Source organism: Polypterus senegalus, chromosome 1 (genome assembly GCF_016835505.1).
Source record: "Polypterus senegalus isolate Bchr_013 chromosome 1, ASM1683550v1, whole genome shotgun sequence".
In the NCBI taxonomy this organism is placed as follows: domain Eukaryota; kingdom Metazoa; phylum Chordata; class Cladistia; order Polypteriformes; family Polypteridae; genus Polypterus; species Polypterus senegalus.
This window is the reverse complement of record NC_053154.1, coordinates 169,119,981-169,139,604: the sequence shown is the minus strand read 5'-3', so window position 1 is coordinate 169,139,604 and position 19,624 is coordinate 169,119,981. Positions and strand designations below refer to the sequence as shown.

At 39.2% G+C, this 19,624-nt stretch overlaps 1 protein-coding gene across 1 annotated transcript in view; it reads left to right on the top strand.

Annotated features, from left to right (window-relative positions):
* Positions 1-14,023: 14,023 nt before the first annotated feature.
* inpp5d (inositol polyphosphate-5-phosphatase D) overlaps positions 14,024-19,624 on the top strand; it is a 137,168-nt gene continuing 131,567 nt past the window's right edge. Inside the window, exon 1 of the mRNA XM_039762696.1 lies at positions 14,024-14,433. Within this exon, the coding sequence (XP_039618630.1) occupies positions 14,294-14,433 (140 nt within the window). The 5' untranslated portion in view covers positions 14,024-14,293. The remainder of the gene's footprint in view (positions 14,434-19,624) is intronic.

The window sequence follows — 19,624 nt, the reverse complement described above, 5'->3', positions numbered from 1 at the left end:
AAGTGGGCTGCCATCATCTGGGAGGGAAGACAGCAGGTCCATCTAGCTCATCCAGGAAGTTCCTGAGCAAACCTGAAAGGTGACAAATAACAACAATGTTCATGTTAATTGGAGAGCAGACAAAAGTAGTGAAGTTGTGTACATTACCTAGGTTAGTGAATCTCCAGCTATTTGCACAAACAAGAAAAAACATTTTATTTTAGAAACATAAAACAGCTTAGTTGATGTTATAACAATGGTAATGGTGTTCATGAGGATTTTACTGAGAAATTTAGCTTTATTAGTTTTCTGGTGTTTCTTATACCATGTCAAGCACTTTGGGAGCTGTAGTTCTTTATTAAATACTCTCTCCAGTGAAGTCCCGTTTCTCTGGATAACGACATTTCCACTTTCAATTTTGGACCCATGTGTTGTATGTCAAAATGAGCAAAACATGTTATTTCAAATGCGTCTGTTAATTGTTGCAGTTTACAAATATCTTTAACACAAAGCACATTAGCCACAGTCCTTGTTGAAGGATCCCACATCTTTACAGTATATATAATATGCTACCATGGCTGTTCATTTGTCTGTCCAGAATTTTGAAACACCTGTAGCTTGCAAACCGTTTGACCTATTGACCTGATATTTGGTTCACATAAACTATGTGATGTCTATTTTTATTTATTTTATTTTATTTTATTTTATTGTAGAATCAACTCTCTGCAGTGGCCAGCAGCGTGGCCATGTGGCATATGCATACGGGTGCCGTTCTCATCCATACCACCTTCGCCATCACTTCCCCTACCTCTTCATATCTTAAATCAATCTTGAGGCAGTTTGAAGACTTAAATGCCAGCTTAATTGAAAAATTAAGGAAAACATGCTAAGTAATTGCAATACAAACACTGACTTAATCAGTTTTAACACGAAAAGATGCAGACGAAAGAAGAAAAGAAGCGGGTCGCTAGGGTGGAGAAAAGAAGAGCTGCTCAGGAAGCAGCAAGTACATCAACCTCTGAGCAAATGAATGCTTAAATGTACAGAGAAAGAGGATGAAAACTAGGAATGTTCAGGTCAAGTGTATTCACTGCACGTTATCGTGCAGTGTGCCATTACAGGTATTTAAATATTTGTTGGAAAGTCATATGTAGAGGAGCAACATGGTAATCAAATGATAAAGGACTAAGAGGAGAACACTCCATATTTCTGGAAGCTGCTTCTAAGCTTCATATTCCTCACTGTTTTTGTTTTTGTTTCTGAACTTATCTCCTACTTATTTAAAGAGCTTTTGTAAAAATCAAAATTTCCCCCTGGAGATAAATAAAGTTGCTGAGATGAATACATACTTTATGGATGGTTTGGAAGTGTTATGAAGTCAGAAACAAATAAATGTGCACTCTTCACAAATAAAGTTTAAAAATACTACAAAAATTAACATACAGCATTTTGTTGCTTCAAAAATTTTAAGTTAATTTACTTTTTATAGTAAAATAATAAAATAAAATAACAAAACTTTATAAAACAAAATTTATAAAACAGAGAGTTAAATTATTAAGTGGTTAATAATAACAATAATAATAATAATAATAATTTTTCACTTTTTATATAGTGCTCTTCTCACCACTCAAAGTGCTTTACATAGTTAGTGGGACACTACAACAACCACTAACATGCAGCATACACGTTTATGATGCAATGACAACCATTCTGCACCAGTAGAGCAAATAAGTTTTTATGCAAGTCATGTGATATAATTATGTCAAGTTAAGTTTATTTATATATCACTTTTTAAGCAACTAAAGGTTGACCAAAGTGCATTCCAAGAAGAAGGCCTATAACCGGCTAAAGCAAGAAATGAAATTATGAGAAGCAAGCAATAACACAAAGCCAACAAAGTTGCCAGCAACTGAATTTACAACCTATATATACAAAACAATAGAGATAAAACTACAAGGTTAAAACTTGTTCATCAATACACCGTAAAAGAAAGTGAATAGTGATACGTTTTTAACTGAGATTTAAAATTGTCAGTAGTATGGACTGACCTTGTTGTAAGGGGCAACCTGAGACTAACTACAACAAAATCAATTAACAGTCAATCATGTATACAGAATAGACAGTAATAGTAGATCGGAGGACCTGAGAAACCTGGAGGATGAGTGAGGACAGATGAGATGAGCAAGATAAGCTGAGAATGTCCATGGAAAGCTGTTAGCTGTCTCTGGCTCTGCTTTGGACTGGTTCTCCTCTTATTTGTCAGATAGGAGTTTCTCAGTCAGTGTGGCTGGCTTTTCATCTGACTCTGCTCCTTTGACATGTGAAGTGCCACAGGGCTTGGTTCTTGGACATGTACTTTTCTCTTTATATATTCTTCCCCTATCACAGATTCTTAACTCTTTTAAGGATATCTCATATCATCTATATGCAGATGATATACAGCTTTATTTTTCATTTAAGCTAACCAAATTAATACTTTGGTCACATTGTTTGATTGTCTGTGTCAGGTTATCGACTGGCTCAGTAGTAATTACCTGCAGTTGAATTCAGGAAAGACTGAGGTACTAATTGTTGCTCCTTCTGTTCTTCATTCTGAGATCAGTTTAAATTTATCTTCTGTCTCTCCTGTTTTTAAGTCGAGTCTACGTAACCTTGGGGTTATTTTTGACCAATCCCTGAGGCTTGATGAATATGTAAGATAAGTCAGCTGCTCGTGTTTCTCTCATTTAGGAAATCTCTCAAAACTAAGAAATGCTGTTTCAAAATCTGAATTGGAGATGCTTGTTCATTCTTTTATTTCCTCACGGCTTGATTACTGTAATGCTGTCTTTACGGGTTTGTGCAAGTCCTCTCTCTCACGTCTTCAGTTAGTTCAAAATGTATCTGCCAGACTCATAACTCACGCTATCCGGAGTGATCATATCATCCCCATTCTGTACACACTGCACTGGCTCCCAGTGTTTTATAGAATTCATTTTATCGTTTTGGTACTTACTTTCAGAGCTTTGCGTGGACAAGCTCCTGAGTACCTAACCAGACTCTTAGATCTGGGCAACAGCGCCTTCTCGCTGTCCCACACACTCGGCTAAAAATCTGTGGGGATTGTGCCTTTCAGTCTGTGGCACCAAGACTATGGAATAGCCTGCCTTGTGGTCTGCATTTAGCCGAGTCTGTTGATTCTTTTAAAAAACAACTAAAAACATTTCTTTTTAAACAAGCTTTTAATCGGTGCTGAATAGTTCCAGTTTGTTTATTTAATAAAGTATCTATCTATCTATCTATCTATCTATCTATCTATCTATCTATCTATCTATCTATCTATCTATCTATCATTTATTGTTTTTAATGGTTTTGTTTATGTTTTGTTTTAACTGTTGTATTTGTACTGTATTTGCTGTTCAGCGCTCTGTGACCTTTTGTCAGTGAAGGGCGCTATATAAATAAACTACTACTTGAATACAAACAATACATTCTTAAAATTCACTCTGTACCTTTAAAGGAGCCAATGGGGAAAAGCTAATATGGGTGAAATATGTCCTCTGTCATTATTGCCAGTAAAAACTCTGGCAGCAGTATTTGAATTAATTGGTGGTGTTTATTAATATTACCACATTAATATTTATTTATAAATAAATATCAACATGTGATTTTGAGAGTTCATAATTAATGTAAGCAATTCATCATAACTAAATTCTTTCATTTTCATAATCTTAATGTGAATGCTTCCATTACATCACTTTTCAAGTTCAAATTCAGAAATAAATTAGAAGAGTGTTTATATGAAAACAAAGACATTGATTTCTGTAGCACATTTTCATACACAGGATGTAGCTCAAAGTACTTTACAGCATGTCAAAGAAATAGCCATAAGAAAAGATAAACAAGTGAATTATGGCAAGAATAATAATGAAGAAAGTGATAAAAAAAAATAAATCAATACAGGCTTAAATAACATACAGTATATATACTGTATAATGAGTAGAAAAGTAGATTCTAATATATAATATTGCATTCTGTTTCTGTAAAGATGAGTACGATAAGGACAGAAAAAAACCCAAAAAAAAACTTTATTTAAGCTGTATAATAAAACAAAATACTAATACAACATGTGGTTATGAGAGAAAGATCTTATCAAATAAATCTGTCAACCTTTTGTGTACAAGCAACCGGAACAGAAGATAATAGCAAAACCTGCACCATGACTTCTAAAAAGCCTATGATAAAGATCCACACCAAAGATTAATTTTGGCACTAGAAGCTGTCGACATCCAAGGTAAATTGCAGAACTAAATTTAAAGTAGATTAATTGGCTGCAGACAAAGAGTACAAATAAGTGAAGGGTTCTTCTCATGGAGTGTGGTCATTAATGGAGTCCCAGTGGAGTGTCATTACTATTTATAATTTACACTGTAATAATGACATTTATGCAGATATGGTGAATACACTTGGGAAATATTCATGGTAAAGGGACAAAAGAGTGGAGGAGTTCTTTTGAAAAGTTGGGGGACCAACTGGGGCACCCTGTTTAATGCCAATGTCCAAAAAAAAAGTATTAAAATAAGTGTTGGGTGGCACAAGAACAGAAAACAGGCATGCAGTGGGTATCCTACTTGGATTTTCTACTTTGAAGGCTCTATCAAGCTGGTCAAGGTTGGATACATCAGACATGGAGTAGGTTCTGTTCCTTCCGGTGACATCAATATTTAAATGGCGGGACTGTAAGGAGTAGGGTTTCTGGGAGTGTCATGAGCAGAGCTCAGTTGTCCTCACTGGTTGGTTTCTCAGCACTACAGAGTTTAAAAGAGACAATACAGTTAGCGTTGGCTCCCCATCTTTCCTGGGAGCAGTGTTGCAAGCGTCAGCATAGTCCAATAGGGGGGATCCTCAGGCACCCATGAGTGACAGCAGACAGTAAGGTGGGAACTGAAGATGGAGTACAAGCAATTCAAGACTTGGACAACCTTTAAAGAAGGAAAATTTTTAAAAACTATCAAAATTTTAATTTTATGGAAGGGAAATAAAATGTGGAAAATGCAGTTTAATATAGAAAAGTGAAAATGGCTGCACTTCATATATATTATCACAGCTGATTGATAGCTTATGCTGAACCTTCTTAGAGCAGAGGAGAGGCTACTGAGAAAGGGATTGAGTATTCCATATGCCTCAGGTACTGCCCTATTCTCAGAAGGGCACCTAAAATGTGGACAACAGGACATGCCTGAGCAGGGTATTGAAGAATTGGATGACTCAAATTCACACTCAAGTATGGCAATGGAAAAGGATGTGGACTGACCATTCCAATTTTACTCCTTTCAGAAAATGTAAGTGTGAGAGAGAAAGAATCCAAGGGCAGTTCCCTTGTCTTCTTTTGAGAAGAAAGAGTTCTGCCTGAATATATTCCCCAGCACACTTAAAAGACAGAGTGAATCCAAGGGTTAAAAACCCTGTAAATAGCACTAAATTAAGATATGGTTACATCTGGTATTAAAAAGTTCTGCATATTTGTGTCTCATGGCTTGTCAAGCCTTCTGAGAGGTTACAATGTGTATATAGCAGATGTCAAACGAGGCACTGGCATCTAATAGCACTTGAACTTGGAATCATTGCCTGCTGTGAGACTATTTTGTTCAGCCTTCTTTTCCTCTTCAAGGTCATATGAGTCTCCTCCCATGAATTTGGAGTTCCAAAAATATATTGAAAAAAACAAGTAATTTGCATAAAGTTGCAAAAGCACTTCCAATAATGCCCACTGGAGGGAGATATACTACCAAACCCTGGCTAGAAAAAACAGGCATACACAGAAACCTTATAAAATGAGTAAAATTCCAAAGAGCACAATGACAAAATGGAGTTGTCTAAAACACAAGGCAAGCCAAGCAGCCAAAGTTCTAAATCACAAATCCAGAGAATGGTCAGAAAACAGAGCAAAAATGGTCAGGAATCCAGACAAAACATGCACAAAAAAAATCACTAATGCACAGTAAAATGTCAGAACTTACCAATCCTTTCTAGTGCATTTGAAATGAACCATTAGGAACTATGGGAGACCCTACAGTTTATAGTTTAGAGGCCAGTTCCTGGAGGTGATTGGCAGGTGGCCCTTCTGTCATGAACTGGGAGTTCCAAAAGCATGTAAGTTCCATAAATACTTCTAAAATTGTACACTAAGGTGGGGCGATTACTGTTAAAACCCAGACTAGAAACAAAAAGGGCTTCGAAGGATCTTTATAAAATTAAAAACCTATTTATTTACAAACTAAGGGGCTCTGCCCCCGCTCGCTTTGCTCGCCAACCCCCGTGCACTAGACACTTCGCGGCTCTGCCATTCGCATATGGGTAAGCATATGTACAATTTAAACAGATTTTTTTTGATGGGAATTGTTACATATGCATAATAGACCTAACTATTTTACATTACAACAAGTTATTAACCATAGTAGAGAGGAGCCACAGAGTGAGGGCTCAGAAGGAGTGATGTCAGGGTGGCCCTGCCTCCTGGGTGTCCACCCACAGTGCACAAGGAGAATCAGGAAACTGAAAGGAACGATACGTAATTACAAATGTCACAGTAAAGAAATAAAAATATAAAAAATATCACTTCAAAAACAACAAACAAACATATAAACACACATTAATACATAACACAGCATCCATTGGCTATATGTGTCAGCCTATCTCATACAATCACAAAACTGTCCAAAGTGTTGTTCCAGAGGAATACTCATTCCAAGCAGCATATAAAAAGAAGAAATGCTGCCTTCCAGATTGCTGCACACATGAATGTTTATGATTATAAATTGCTCCACAGGGCTTTTGTGGAATTGAATAATGTCATGTTTCAGCCAGGGTTCCACCCTGGCGAGAGTTCTAATACCATTTTATGTCTGTTATGTTCATTTTTGATTCCTTTGTTTATTTTAATATTGTTTATCATTTAGTTTCCACTGTATGTGCCTATGCATCTTCCTTTACGTTCTGCGTGTTTTTTGTGGATTGTTCCCCAAGAGGCAGGACCACCTGTCCATCACTGTTAAGGGGCTGCATTCAGCTCTATAAAGGCTGGAGAAACCCACAGTCCCTTATGGTTCGTTCTGAATGGCCTGTTGGTGGTGGTGAGTTCCTCTAGTGACTATTGTTATATTACTTTATTTGATTTATACTCATTGTTTTGACTGTGCTCTGGTTTAGGGCTTTGTTTTTTGGATATGAATTGGAACTTTGTTCACTTTCAGGATTAGCTTTTGAAGGCTTTCTCTTCTGTGCCTTTTGTGCTCTTTTGCAAAAGCGAACCTACTATGAAAATAATAAACCTAAAGCTTCAGGGCTCCTAATCCTGGAAGGACCAGATTTCCATTTACACCAATGACTTTGATATGTGAGATAATCCAATAATAATTAATAATAATTTAATTTTAAATAAAAAATTGTGGTGATCTGTCATGGAACAACCCCAGTGAAGAAGATAACAGTGGCAAGCCAGACCTCTTTGCTGGTTTTGAAGAGGACCCATAGCAGTTCAAGCTTCAAGGCCCCAATAATTTAGCTCTGCCACTGCTCTTTTGAGCTTATTTTTGCCACAGAGAATTTTTGTGAAAAGAATTTTTTTTATTTATAAAGATTCTACGTGGCCCTTTTACTTACTAGCCAGGGTTTAATGGTGATTTCCCCTTCTAGTAGCTATTTTGAGTGTTTCTTTGTATAGACTTTGTATGTTTGTGAGCTCTCTAGTTCATAACACATACCAACACAGAGAATACGTGCAATCTTGGAGAGAGATAAGATGCTAGCGCTTAACTTTTACATTGTCACTCCAGGACAGTTCCTAGGTGACACTTTTCAAAAATGTTGGAGCCCATGAGAACCGTCAAAATTTATGCTAAATTATTTTAACAACGTTAAAAATCAAAACTGTTGTGAAAAATCTAATTCTCCATGCTTCTAACTTGGATCTGGATGAAATAAAACTATTGCAAATATAATGAGACAGTCATAAATTATGAAAAGAATAAAAGTTCATATCCCTATTTATTAATACTGACATAATTTACTGGAATCCCAAATGCTCATAGTGTACATGCAGTTCCATTCTCTGAGATTGGAATTACATGTCCTGTATGAGTGCAGGTTTATTTATATTGCAGCTTTTAGATCACGTGTACACCACCACCTAACTACATGGTTAGGGATTGCTTCTGTCTGTCTCTCTTTCTTTCTACTACTTCTGTGATTTCAGAATCTTAGTTTATTTTAGCAGGAATTCTGTAGAAAAATAATGAACATTTGGAACATTTTTCATCTTTGGATGTGAACAACTACACATTTTTTGTCTGAACCAGAAGTTAGTTCCCCCTCAGTCAGTATCACAGGTTTGGTGCCAGGTCTATCTCTGTATGTCTCCTTTTCTCTCTGCTCTATTGGCCATAGAAGGCAGGATAGGAAAAAATGCAGTTCACTGTACCATTCCTCTTATTGAGCTTTTTTTTTCATTATTCAGTCTTGATCTAGATGCATTGTAGAAACATTCCACATCCATTATTGCTCTTCTAATTAATACAGAGTATCTAACGACTACTATAATGTCTTCTAGAGGCTACACTGTGTATGATTGGGGGCATCATTGTATGACAAGCAGACCTGAAACAACAAGTGCTGAAAAATCCTCAAAACTATTTATTTTATTAAAATAGAAGGAAATATCAAAGGGAGAAATTTAACTGATAAAATAAGAATGGAAAACACATAAAAGTTTAATCTGTTCACTAACATTACAGGTTTTAGGTGATGTTAGATTTCTTCATATGTAAAAGATAACTTCTAAGGTAGGAAAAATGTTAAATGTTAACTGTTGTTATAAATTTTATTTTTCTATCAGTTTTAAGTTTACTTTACAAATATAAAAATCAAGCAGTGTTTCTCTGTATAGTAAATGTATCAGTTGTCATCAATATAATTTTAGATCATCACTTTCAAGATAGATAATGATCCATCTTAAACTGTCACCTGTAGGACTATGGGTAAGTGGTAGTGACAGCATTCCTTATGAGGATACATAATGTCTTCTAGGGAGCTAATTGTATTAATTCCTTTGACTTCAACATTTCTCAATGCTAGGAAGGTGTGGAAAGTAAATGGGGCACATTTCTGCACATACAGGTGAATGTGGAGAAAAAAAAGGTCAAGTCAATAACAGGGCATGACACATAATTTCATAATTTGTATGTGAGAAACAAGACAATAGTGACTTGGCATTTTATTATGTTGGTGGTATCCCTGTGCCCTAGACACTTTGCAGGAAGTGTTTAGAATGCTGCAATATGTATAAACTTGAAGATTTCTCATTACCATCATAATATAAATCAGAAACATGTAAGATGGACTTTCATATTCAGCTGACACCAGCAATCTCAATTTGATGTCATAAACCTCCGCTCTTATTGGAAGTGTTAAAATTGTCAGGTACTCTGAATGAGAGTTAAGGACTGACCTCTTCTGTGTTTGGCATTCTGAGGGTCTGAAAGTGTGATTTTTGGAGACAAAATACAACAAAACCTATATTTATATCATTTGTTATGAAAAAAAGTTATGTTTGAAGTGTACATTAGCTCAGAGCTCTTTTCTTCGCTAAAGATATATATTGGAGGTGGAAGAGGCAGCGTTGGTGGAGCTTGTATTAGATGTGACATCAGTCATTCTCCAGCAGCTTCTCTTCCACTTTAGAGGAAACAGAAGCTTTGTTAGTTCTGGTGCATTTATTTTTTCCTTCTTCTCACAAACAACCTGAACCATTATCTATAAGATACTCCCCATGCTTACATGTCTGACAGTAAATCTCTATATATATGAAATCCAACGTCTGTCTGTCTATCTGTCTGTTTGTTTTTTCACGAGAAAACTACTTAATGGATTTAGATCTGTTTTTTTTTCTATAATTTGCTTGAACATTTTGATTTTGGTTGATTTTGCGATTTCTCTCATCGCGATAAGAATCATAGTTTATTTGCAGGAGCGATATATTCATGCTAATCCGAGACAGAGGCTGTGGGCTGAGGGGAGGGGGAAGCATGACGTCAGGAGTGGAGAGCCGGGCAGGACCCTTCTCACTGTCCTTTTTCATTAATACGCAGGCGGAGCCACAGGCACGGCTAGTATGTATATATATATATATATATATATATATATATATATATATATATTGTGGAATGGGACCCGGACACAGACAGGCGGACATCGTTTCTGCACCCAACACACTCCTTTATTATATACATTAATTACAGGTTCTAGTCAGTGCACACCCCAGTGCCTCCAGCACCGATTCCCCAAGGTCCAGGCCTCACAGTCACACAATGCCTTTCTAGCCGCCTCCAGTCCTCTCTCCAGCTCCGTCCCTGTTCCACCCGACTTCCGCCGCTGAATGAAGGGAGGCGGCCCCTTATATAGGAACCCGGATGGGCTCCAGCTGCTTCCCGGCAATCTCCTGCGGACACACCCCCGTGTGGCGGAAGTGCCGGCTGCGCACCCGGAAGCCCTTCGGGTGTCCCTGCTCCTCTTCCCCCCAGCACTTCCTGGTGTGGCGGAAGTGCTGAGGTCCAGGGTTGTTCAGGCACTGGGGCGCCGCCTGGCGGTGGCCACAGGTCCCTACAGGGTTGGACTTCCAAGCCCTCTACCTGTGGCCCCCAACACAACGAGGGCGGTCGCCCCCTTGTGGTCTGGAGGAGGTACATTCCCTCCTCCGGTCCTCCTGGGTGTCCCGGCTGGGCTCCACCCCCAGCCGCATGCGACAATATATATATATATATTGTGATAGATAGGAGGCGCTGTCGTCCCCTTGTACCCTCAGACCAGACGCCAGACACCAGATAAAAGTCCAAATTATTCATTTATTTGAACTATACAGTGCACAAAGCACCCTCCACTGCACTATACTCATAAATCACAATTAATACAATAACCAATAAACAATCCTCCTCTCCCAGACGCGTTGCCACCCTTCGTCCCGACTCAGCTTATCTGTCTGGGATTTCCCATAGTCCTTTTATAGTCCCTGACTCGGAAGTGTTTCTGATCCTCTCAGTCCATGTGATTCTTACCACTTCCGGGTCAGATCAAAACTCTTCTTCTTCATCCCGGAAGTATGTAATTTCTCCTGTCGCTATGACTAAGATGTACTTCTGGGTTACAGGGCAAATAATAGTCCCTGGGCCTTCCTGCAGCGTCCTCTGGTGGCCCCCAGGGTATCCAGCAGGGCTGTGAAGGAAAACTCCAATGTCCATGATTCCCTGCTGGCATTCGGGGCACCTTCATGCTGCAGGGAGGGCTCCATCTGGTGGCCTGGGGTTATTGGCCGGGATGACTGGCCGGCCATAGTCCACTATATATATATATATATATATATATATATATATATATATATATATATATATATATATATATAGATATATATATATATAGATATATATAGATATATATAGATAGATATATATCACTCACACACGCTAGGGAGTGAGGAGTACTGTATCTGTGCCTTGTTATTGGTTTTGATTTTCTGGATTTTTGAACTTCTGCTCTGTTTTTGATAACACCTCTAGATTTCCTATTGGGATTATAGGTTTATTGATTTTTTGTACCTCTGCTCTGTTTTCAATAATGATTTTTGGATTCTGTTTTGGGACTATGTTTGCTTAATTACCTTGTCTTTCTGGCAGTTCCTTTGTGCTCTTTGGAGCTTTTAGGCTTGTACAGCCTTTGGTTAAAATAAACCTTTTATTTTATGATTATTTTGTAATGCCCTTTTTGGTTTTTATTTATGGTTTTTGATGGTGTCTTTCCCCCTCAGGGGTCATAATCCTGGAACACTCATACCTGCTGCAGGAAGCAAAGAAGGCTGAGATGGAGATGGAAGTAAAGCACATGCTGGACCTAGGGATCATATAAGAGGGCAACAGTCCATGGTACAGCACTATTGTGCTTGTCCCCAAGCCCAATGGAAGTTGATGCTTCTGCTATGACTTCTGATAGCTCAGCCAGGTCTCCCATTTTAATGCCTATCACATGCTGAGGGTGGACAACCTCTTGGAGCACTTGAGGTTCTCTTATCGTGTCCATTCTCAACATGATCTTTAGCACCCGTAGCAGCTACTGGCAGCACTGAATTCTTTTGTTTGGGCTGCATGGGGAACCAGCAACTTTCCAGTATCTAGTGGACAGACTGCTTCAGCCTTATAATGTCTATAGTGATGTCCTACATTGATGACTTTGTCATAAATTCATGCACCTGGGAGGAGTACATCTGGCATGTGTTGGCCACTCTCCACACCATCCACAAGGCCAGTCTCTGGATAAATAAAAGAAAATGCTATTTTGGATTGACTGAGGTTTAATATCTGGGCTGTATGTTGGGGGTGGATGAGTCAAACACCAATGGACTAAAGTTGCAGCCATTCATGATTGGCCCTGAGTGCAAATCAAAAGCAGCAAGCTTTTCTGGGTTTAACAAGTTACTATTAGAGGTTTGTACCATAATTCACTAAGAGGGTGATGCCTTTAGAAAACCTTACATGAAAACAAACTGCCATTATGTTGGTATGGAACACAGAAACAAAAGAAGGATTCTGTGACATGAAAATGACCTCCCTAATGTCAACTCTGGTGTTAATATCTCACAATTTCTCACTCCCAGTCTCCTTCAGATCAACACCTCAGACACCAGCCTTGAAGCCATGTTAAGCCAAGAACACCCCATGATGTACCTCAGCAGGAAACTGCTAGACTGAGGTATTCAGTGATTAAGTGGAAGGTACTGGCGATTTAGTGGGCCATTACCCAACTCAGATACTGCCCCCTCCAGTGCAGGAGTTTATTTTAGTGACTGACCATGCCACCCATACTTTGGTTGTCATCACATAAGGATTCCAACCCCTGGGTCACCAAGCGGTTCTAGAGTTTGCAGCCCTATTAGTTTATGGTCTTACACATGCACCAGACCCTCCATGCCAGCTATCCCAAGTCCACAACCTCCATGACCTCTATGGCTGAGCCCAGGGAGGGTTGTATCATGCATGGGTGCTTGAGGATCAACTTCATGGCTCAAACCAAGTAGGTAAAACCACTCCAGAATGCGATGGGTCACTGACTGTAACTGTTCTATCTCTTCCTCCCACAGCACCTAGAAGCTGGCCAATGAGTGCACAAAACACACACAGAGAAGGCCCCGCTCCTTCTGGTCGCAGCCTTATAAAAACCAGTGAAGGAGGTGTCATTTCTTAGACCTGAGATTTCTTGCCCAAGAAGGCACTTTGAAAGACCTGAGGATTCACTTTTTTTTGTTTGTGTTTATGCAGTACCATTGTGCCGTCGTAATTTAAGCACTTATTGTTATTCTTTACACACACACATACAACACACACACACGTGCTTTTTTGTTTCATTTGTTTTTTTTTTCAGTTTGCTAAATTTCTTTCTCATATGACTTAACAACTTTAGATCCTTGGTACTATAGCTTTGATTTCTCTCCAGCAGAAAGGCAGGGAAAATACATGAACTCACTTTAAGCTATACTATAAAGTGCCTTTAAAACACCCTAATATTATGTAAAAATAAATATGGATAAGGATTTCCCTAATGTTGCTTGCCTGGGAGTTTCCAGCATTGCAAGCTTATGCCACACTAGAGGGTGTGGTGCATTTATGAGTCTGCAGAAGTTGTGAAGAGGTCTCAGCCTAAATGATCAGCTCCACCAATCTAAAAACAAAACCTGACCCTAACCATCCCCAAATGGAGAAGTATAAGGAAAAGAATGGAATAGTTGGGCTGTTCTTGTTGAGCAAGCAGGGAGATGTTCTCCCATGAGTCTTTGCAATTGTCTTAGTACTCTCAGGTGGCACAGCTGGCATCTTTCAAGTTAAAGAACAGCTCTTGAGACCAAGGATTGTGATTGCTGGGCAAGTGGCTCTGTGGGTGTTGTTGGCAGCACAATGTACAAGTTAGTTGGCTCTGCAGAGGTGCTGGGCTCAGCACTTGCTAAGAAATCTGAATGAGGAAGTTGCCTCGGCTCTTTCCTCTTTGTGCTACATACAGGAAGAGCTCATAGAAAAGCCAGCAAGAGGCCCTGCAGCGTGTGCAGCGAACTTTGTCGTTCCAGCCACCTCTGGCTTTTGCCAGACTGCCAACTAGCCAGCATACCCGCCACCCCAGTGGGAGACAAGTCGAGCTGACAGAAGAGGACGCCTGCCATTAGTGCTCTCACCTCCCCCACCCCAACCCCTGCCCCATCCCTGCTTCTCCTCTTCAAGAGAAAAATCTTCTTCCTAGAAGCAGCATGACGACTTCGCAGACCTGGTACCATGGAAATATCACTCGCACGAAAGCTGAGGAGCTGCTATCCAAGGCATCCCGGGATGGCAGCTTCTTGCTACGGGACAGTGAATCTATTCCAGGGGCCTATGCCCTGTGCTTACTGTAAGTAGCCTCTTGGGGTCAACGTTTAGGGGTTGGAGGGTGGATGTCAGCTTTGCAATACATGTAGTGCTTTATACAGGAAGAGTGAGCTATGCATAGTGGGTGCCTGAGAGAAAATGCTAACTTCTAATTCTCTGCCTTGGTCCTATTCCTAGGATGGAGGAGAATACCCTCCCATTTCTACTTTAGTAGCATTAATGTGTGGCTAAACTTCTGCCTTCATGCAGCATGTCCATCTTCAAATCTCGAGATGGCATCTCTGCCTGTCTGCGTGCTGCTCTCTCTTTCAGTAGCTCTTCCCACACTCTTTCTAACTGACTGCCCTTTGCAAAATGCTTTGTCATCTGACCAAAAATCAACTTCCAGTCAAAATTGTCACCCTTTCTGTCTCTAGTTTAGCAGCACTGGTGTAACTGGGCACCACAAAGGAGAAAGAAGAACAGCTCTTTGCCAGAAAAGAGTCAAATGTGTAATAGTAGTCTAATTGGGTTTCTGAAGGCTGAGACAAATATGCAATAAAGGCCGAAAACTGGCTCGAGCTATATGTCAGGCTGAAACTGCATCATACATTCCCATTGCCAAATAAAAAGGTGTAAATTCATAACTGGACTATAGCAAAATGGACATTTAAAGTTCATCCCACTAGAGGATATTTGCAAAACTAGGCAAGTGCAGCTGTTAAGTAATTTCAAGTTTGTTTATTAAGGAAATGAGACAGAGACTCTGAAGCTCGATGGGAAGCAACTGCAAAATTAGCATGGTTCCATGACACTTCTGGTAGTTAATCCATCTGCAATCCCATTTTGGGAGTAGGCCTGCTTATGGTTGTGATGTGACATACACAACAGGCAAAACTTCATGTATAGGCACAAAAACACACAGACCTGCATGCACAGTCTCACTATGACACACAACCATACTGGAGTAGAGTGTCTACGAAGACAGAGACTCAAACACGATTATGTTCTGAGACAAACAAAAGCAACTTGACATATAGATGTGGAAAAGTATGTGAATATGAGGAGAATTTCACAACCATACTGTGACTTCACACACTCTCAAACACTGACGCGGTCACATATGCCAATGTGAGCACAGACAATGAGATAAAATCCTGAACACGCTTATTTCTGCAATGCAGCTAACGACGGGAATGTATATGACATTGTCTTGCACTTCCAGCAAATGCACAACTGGAAACAGACATGCCCCCAGGATGTTACAAATACACCCATGGAAGTTCGTATAAATAGACAAGTTACAAGTATAAATAGAATGCAAAATTAGAATATATATATTGTTGTCAGTCAATGGAATCACTGTACCCAAAATAAATGTTGGGTTGTCCCATTTAATTCATTTAAACAACTTAAAGTAAAACAGTTGGTCATTGGCACGAGAAACAAAACAGCTAAAAATAGCCTGTCAGTTGGCTATCTTGAGCTGGTTGTTTCGTGTCAGAGCTCCATCCTACAGTGTGCTCAGTCCACAAGCAGACTTTACTGTGGTTGGACCAAAAGGGACAGAGTCAATTCCCCTCACTGTGCATCTTCTCTGCACTGTGGTGGAAAGGGGAGATTATGCAATTAGCAACAACGCCCCCTGTAGTCCTGAATTGGTGTTACATAACTCAAATGAGCCCGGAAGTGGAGCCTCTGATGTGCATATGAGATAATACAGATACTTTATAGATCAACAAGTACCTATCTATCTATCTATCTATCTATCTATCTATCTATCTATCTATCTATCTATCTATCTATCTATCTATCGTCTATCTGGTGGTCCAGATCTAATTATGCAACTTTTAATGCAATGCAGGAAAACAATACAAGACAAGTGAATTGCTGTTCGACTGGCAACCATCTCCCCGCCATTTTGGAATGCAGGGCAGGTGCTGCTATCTATCGGCAACAAAAATATTTTTTTGTGAATTCTGTATGTAATAAACTTAATAAGTTATAGCGTAATGAAAATTGCATAATTGGATCTGGACCACCCTGTATCTATCTATCTAAAAAGTGTTTTTTATGTTACAGAATTTATTATTATGATACACCAATATGCACGCAGTCAGCTCACACACAGTTATAAAATTTGACACTTGTAAAGAAACATTTTAGACACTCCCTTGCTTTCTTTGTTGTGCAATTGTGATTTCCTCTATCCAGACTGTCACTACATAATTCCATGCAACAATCCATTTTACAGGATCTAGATATATAAGGCTTCTTCTCACAAATGGGAGATTTCTTCATTCACACCCTGTCTCATTTTTTACCTGCTCTCAGATATTACAGGCCTTCACATCTCATGTCTCGCTTCATTTTTTATCACATAAACAGACATGCCCATTAAGGCCGGGTTTGAAATCAGGCAGTAAGGGTTTCTTTTTTGACACAAGTCATTAGAGGCCCACCTTGCAGAGTTAATTGGATCAAAAAGAATTGAATAAAAAAAACTAATCTTAATTTAAAAATCCCAAAAATGGATGCTGAAAGACATTTCGGTGTAAACAAAGTTGGCGATCTTATTGGATTTCAAATGCTTCTTGGAAGACTGCTGCAATGAGCACAGTCAGTTTGTCAAGCATAAACTTTGAAATTTGAAAGTTGTTCAATTTGTTTAATTTTTAAATTAGTCTTTAAATTCCAAAAAGCTTCAGTAGAAGGTGACAGTCCCTCCAGGTGTTAGGAAATCTGCAACAAACAGTGTCAACAGGGGAAAGCACAAAGTGGTTGTTTTATTAATTTATCATCTAACCACCTATCCATTTCCTCAATGTTCATAATCCACAATGGGTTCTGAAAAGAGTTGGAAATGAATTATTTCTAGGATGCATTTCCCAAGCAGTACATATACACATCCACTCACTCATGCTAGGACATTTTAGAAAACAAAAAAGAAACTGTTGTCTTTGAGAGAAAGTTGGAACCTTTTCCTGCCACAGAATTTGAATGCAACTCCCTGAAGCAGGAAAAGAAATTATTGAGCCAACATGCTTCTATCGCCCAATCAATCAATTATTATCACATTGAACCTTACACAACCAACATTTTTCTAAATGTCATGCTACACCAGTGTTTGAGATGTGGACAAGATAGCTAGGCTTATTGTATGAATTTCCTTTACTGATACTTGGGGTCTTTGCTGCAAAATGCTGTTTCATTTCTTTCTTTGGCTCTTTAGCTAGTACTCTATTTTTGTATTGATCAGCATCTACTGATGATTGTTGCTATGAAAGGTGTTGTACAATATAAAGAGCTGAATAGTGCTTATGTGAGTGTGCTGGTAACTGTTATTTTATGCTGTTATAATGGGTTCGTGCTAACAGGCACTCATGGTCATTAAAGTACCACCCGTGTTTAGTGGAACTTCTCTTGATTATAATAAGTCCTATACAAATAAATAAATAACATAGCTACAGTATATGAAAAGATGATGTTGCCTCACCGTATCATTTTATTCATGGTCGCCTCTCACAATATTTGCAAATGATAAGGGAAGTGCACAGCTCATTTGACATATGATGTGTATCAACATGGCACTTACTCAAGAATTCACTAGCAGTAACGTAGGTTATGCTTCAAACCTTTAAGCCAGTACCCTAAACTCTTTTGTGTAAAACAGAACTTTTTTGCTCTTTTTTGTTCTATCTAGTCCCCAGCTGAAACACAACAAAGTGGATTGTGGCACAGTCTAGAAGGTTACTGGACTCCACCACCTATGCTTGCCCTTCAAAAAGCACCTATTTTTCTTATCCTTAATTTGAAATTTGCATAATTGTACTGTACTTCAAAAGTCAGTAAGCTTGCTTGAGTGTGCAGATGTGGCTGGTTTGTGAAAGAGGAAGTAGTGCAGGGTTGTGGCATTCATTATGCAGGTCCTTGAGCTGACTGTTAAGCATATTAAAAGATACCAGCTAGACAGTGAGAAGTGTGTGAGCGGGCAGACTGGAATTTTAATCAGGTTACCAGACCCAGCTCTGGTAGACCCAGTGGTAAAAGGAAAACTAAGAAAATGAAAAGCTTGTTCGTGATAATCCATGCAAGAGGTAAGACGTCTGGAGCAAGGAATGAAGAATACTGCTGAGGGGGTGTATAGGAGTTTGACCCATGTGATCTGAGGGCAATAATTCTGCTGACCTAATAACAGTTAGGTCTACAGAAACTGACACAGCAGGATTAAATATCCCACATGGTCACCATGGTGTCCACAATGATAAATGCCATATGAGATAAGATGATATATTAAAAAGAAAACCCTTCTGCTCATGGAGCAGACAATACCGGAAAAGCAGAGAACTATACTGAGGTTCAGATGAATTCAAAGGAAACAACTGTCCATATAAATCATGGATTGCCTGTCTGACACATGAAGGTCTATTCTGAAGCTCTTCCTTAATTATTTTTTTTTTAATTATCTGTCTAGAGAAGGACTGGATAGTCTTTGTCTTATGCTATATTGCACCAGTCACTTAACGATATCCTTTCACAGTCAAGATAGGCTCCAGTCCTGCGACGTTAAAGTGGATTGAGTGGAGTCCTGGGTTCAGTTCCCAGCTTGGGCACTGCCTATATTTACCGTGCATACTCCAGTTTCCTCCACATACAGTACTCCAGTTTCCTTCCCAAAATATTGGTTTTAGGTTAATTGTCAATTCTTACCTGGCCACATATGAATATGCCCTGTGATGGATTGCTGTCCTATCCAGTATTGCTTCTCAGCTTGTATTTAGTGATCCCCTTGACCATAAACTGGATATGCAGGTTGGATATTCAATGAATAGATACCCCAAATGTAATTTTAATTTTGAACACTACCACAATGAGCTTTACGAAATCTTCTTTTTCTTCTTTCAGCTGTTCCTGTTAGGGGTCACTACAGCGGATCATCTTTCTCAATATCCTCCTCTGCATCTTGTTACACCCACTGCCTGTATTTTTACTCTCACCACATTCATGAACCTCCTCTCATGCCTTCTTCTTACCTGGCAGTTCCATCCTTAGCATCCTTTCCCCAATATATCCAGCAATTCTCCTCTACACATGTCCAAACCAATGCAATCTCGTCTCTGTGACTTTGTCTCCAAACTGTCCAACCTGAGGTGATCCTCTAATGTACTCATTGCTAGTCCTGTCCATCCTGGTCACACCCAATGCAAATCTTAACATCTTTAACTCTGCCACCT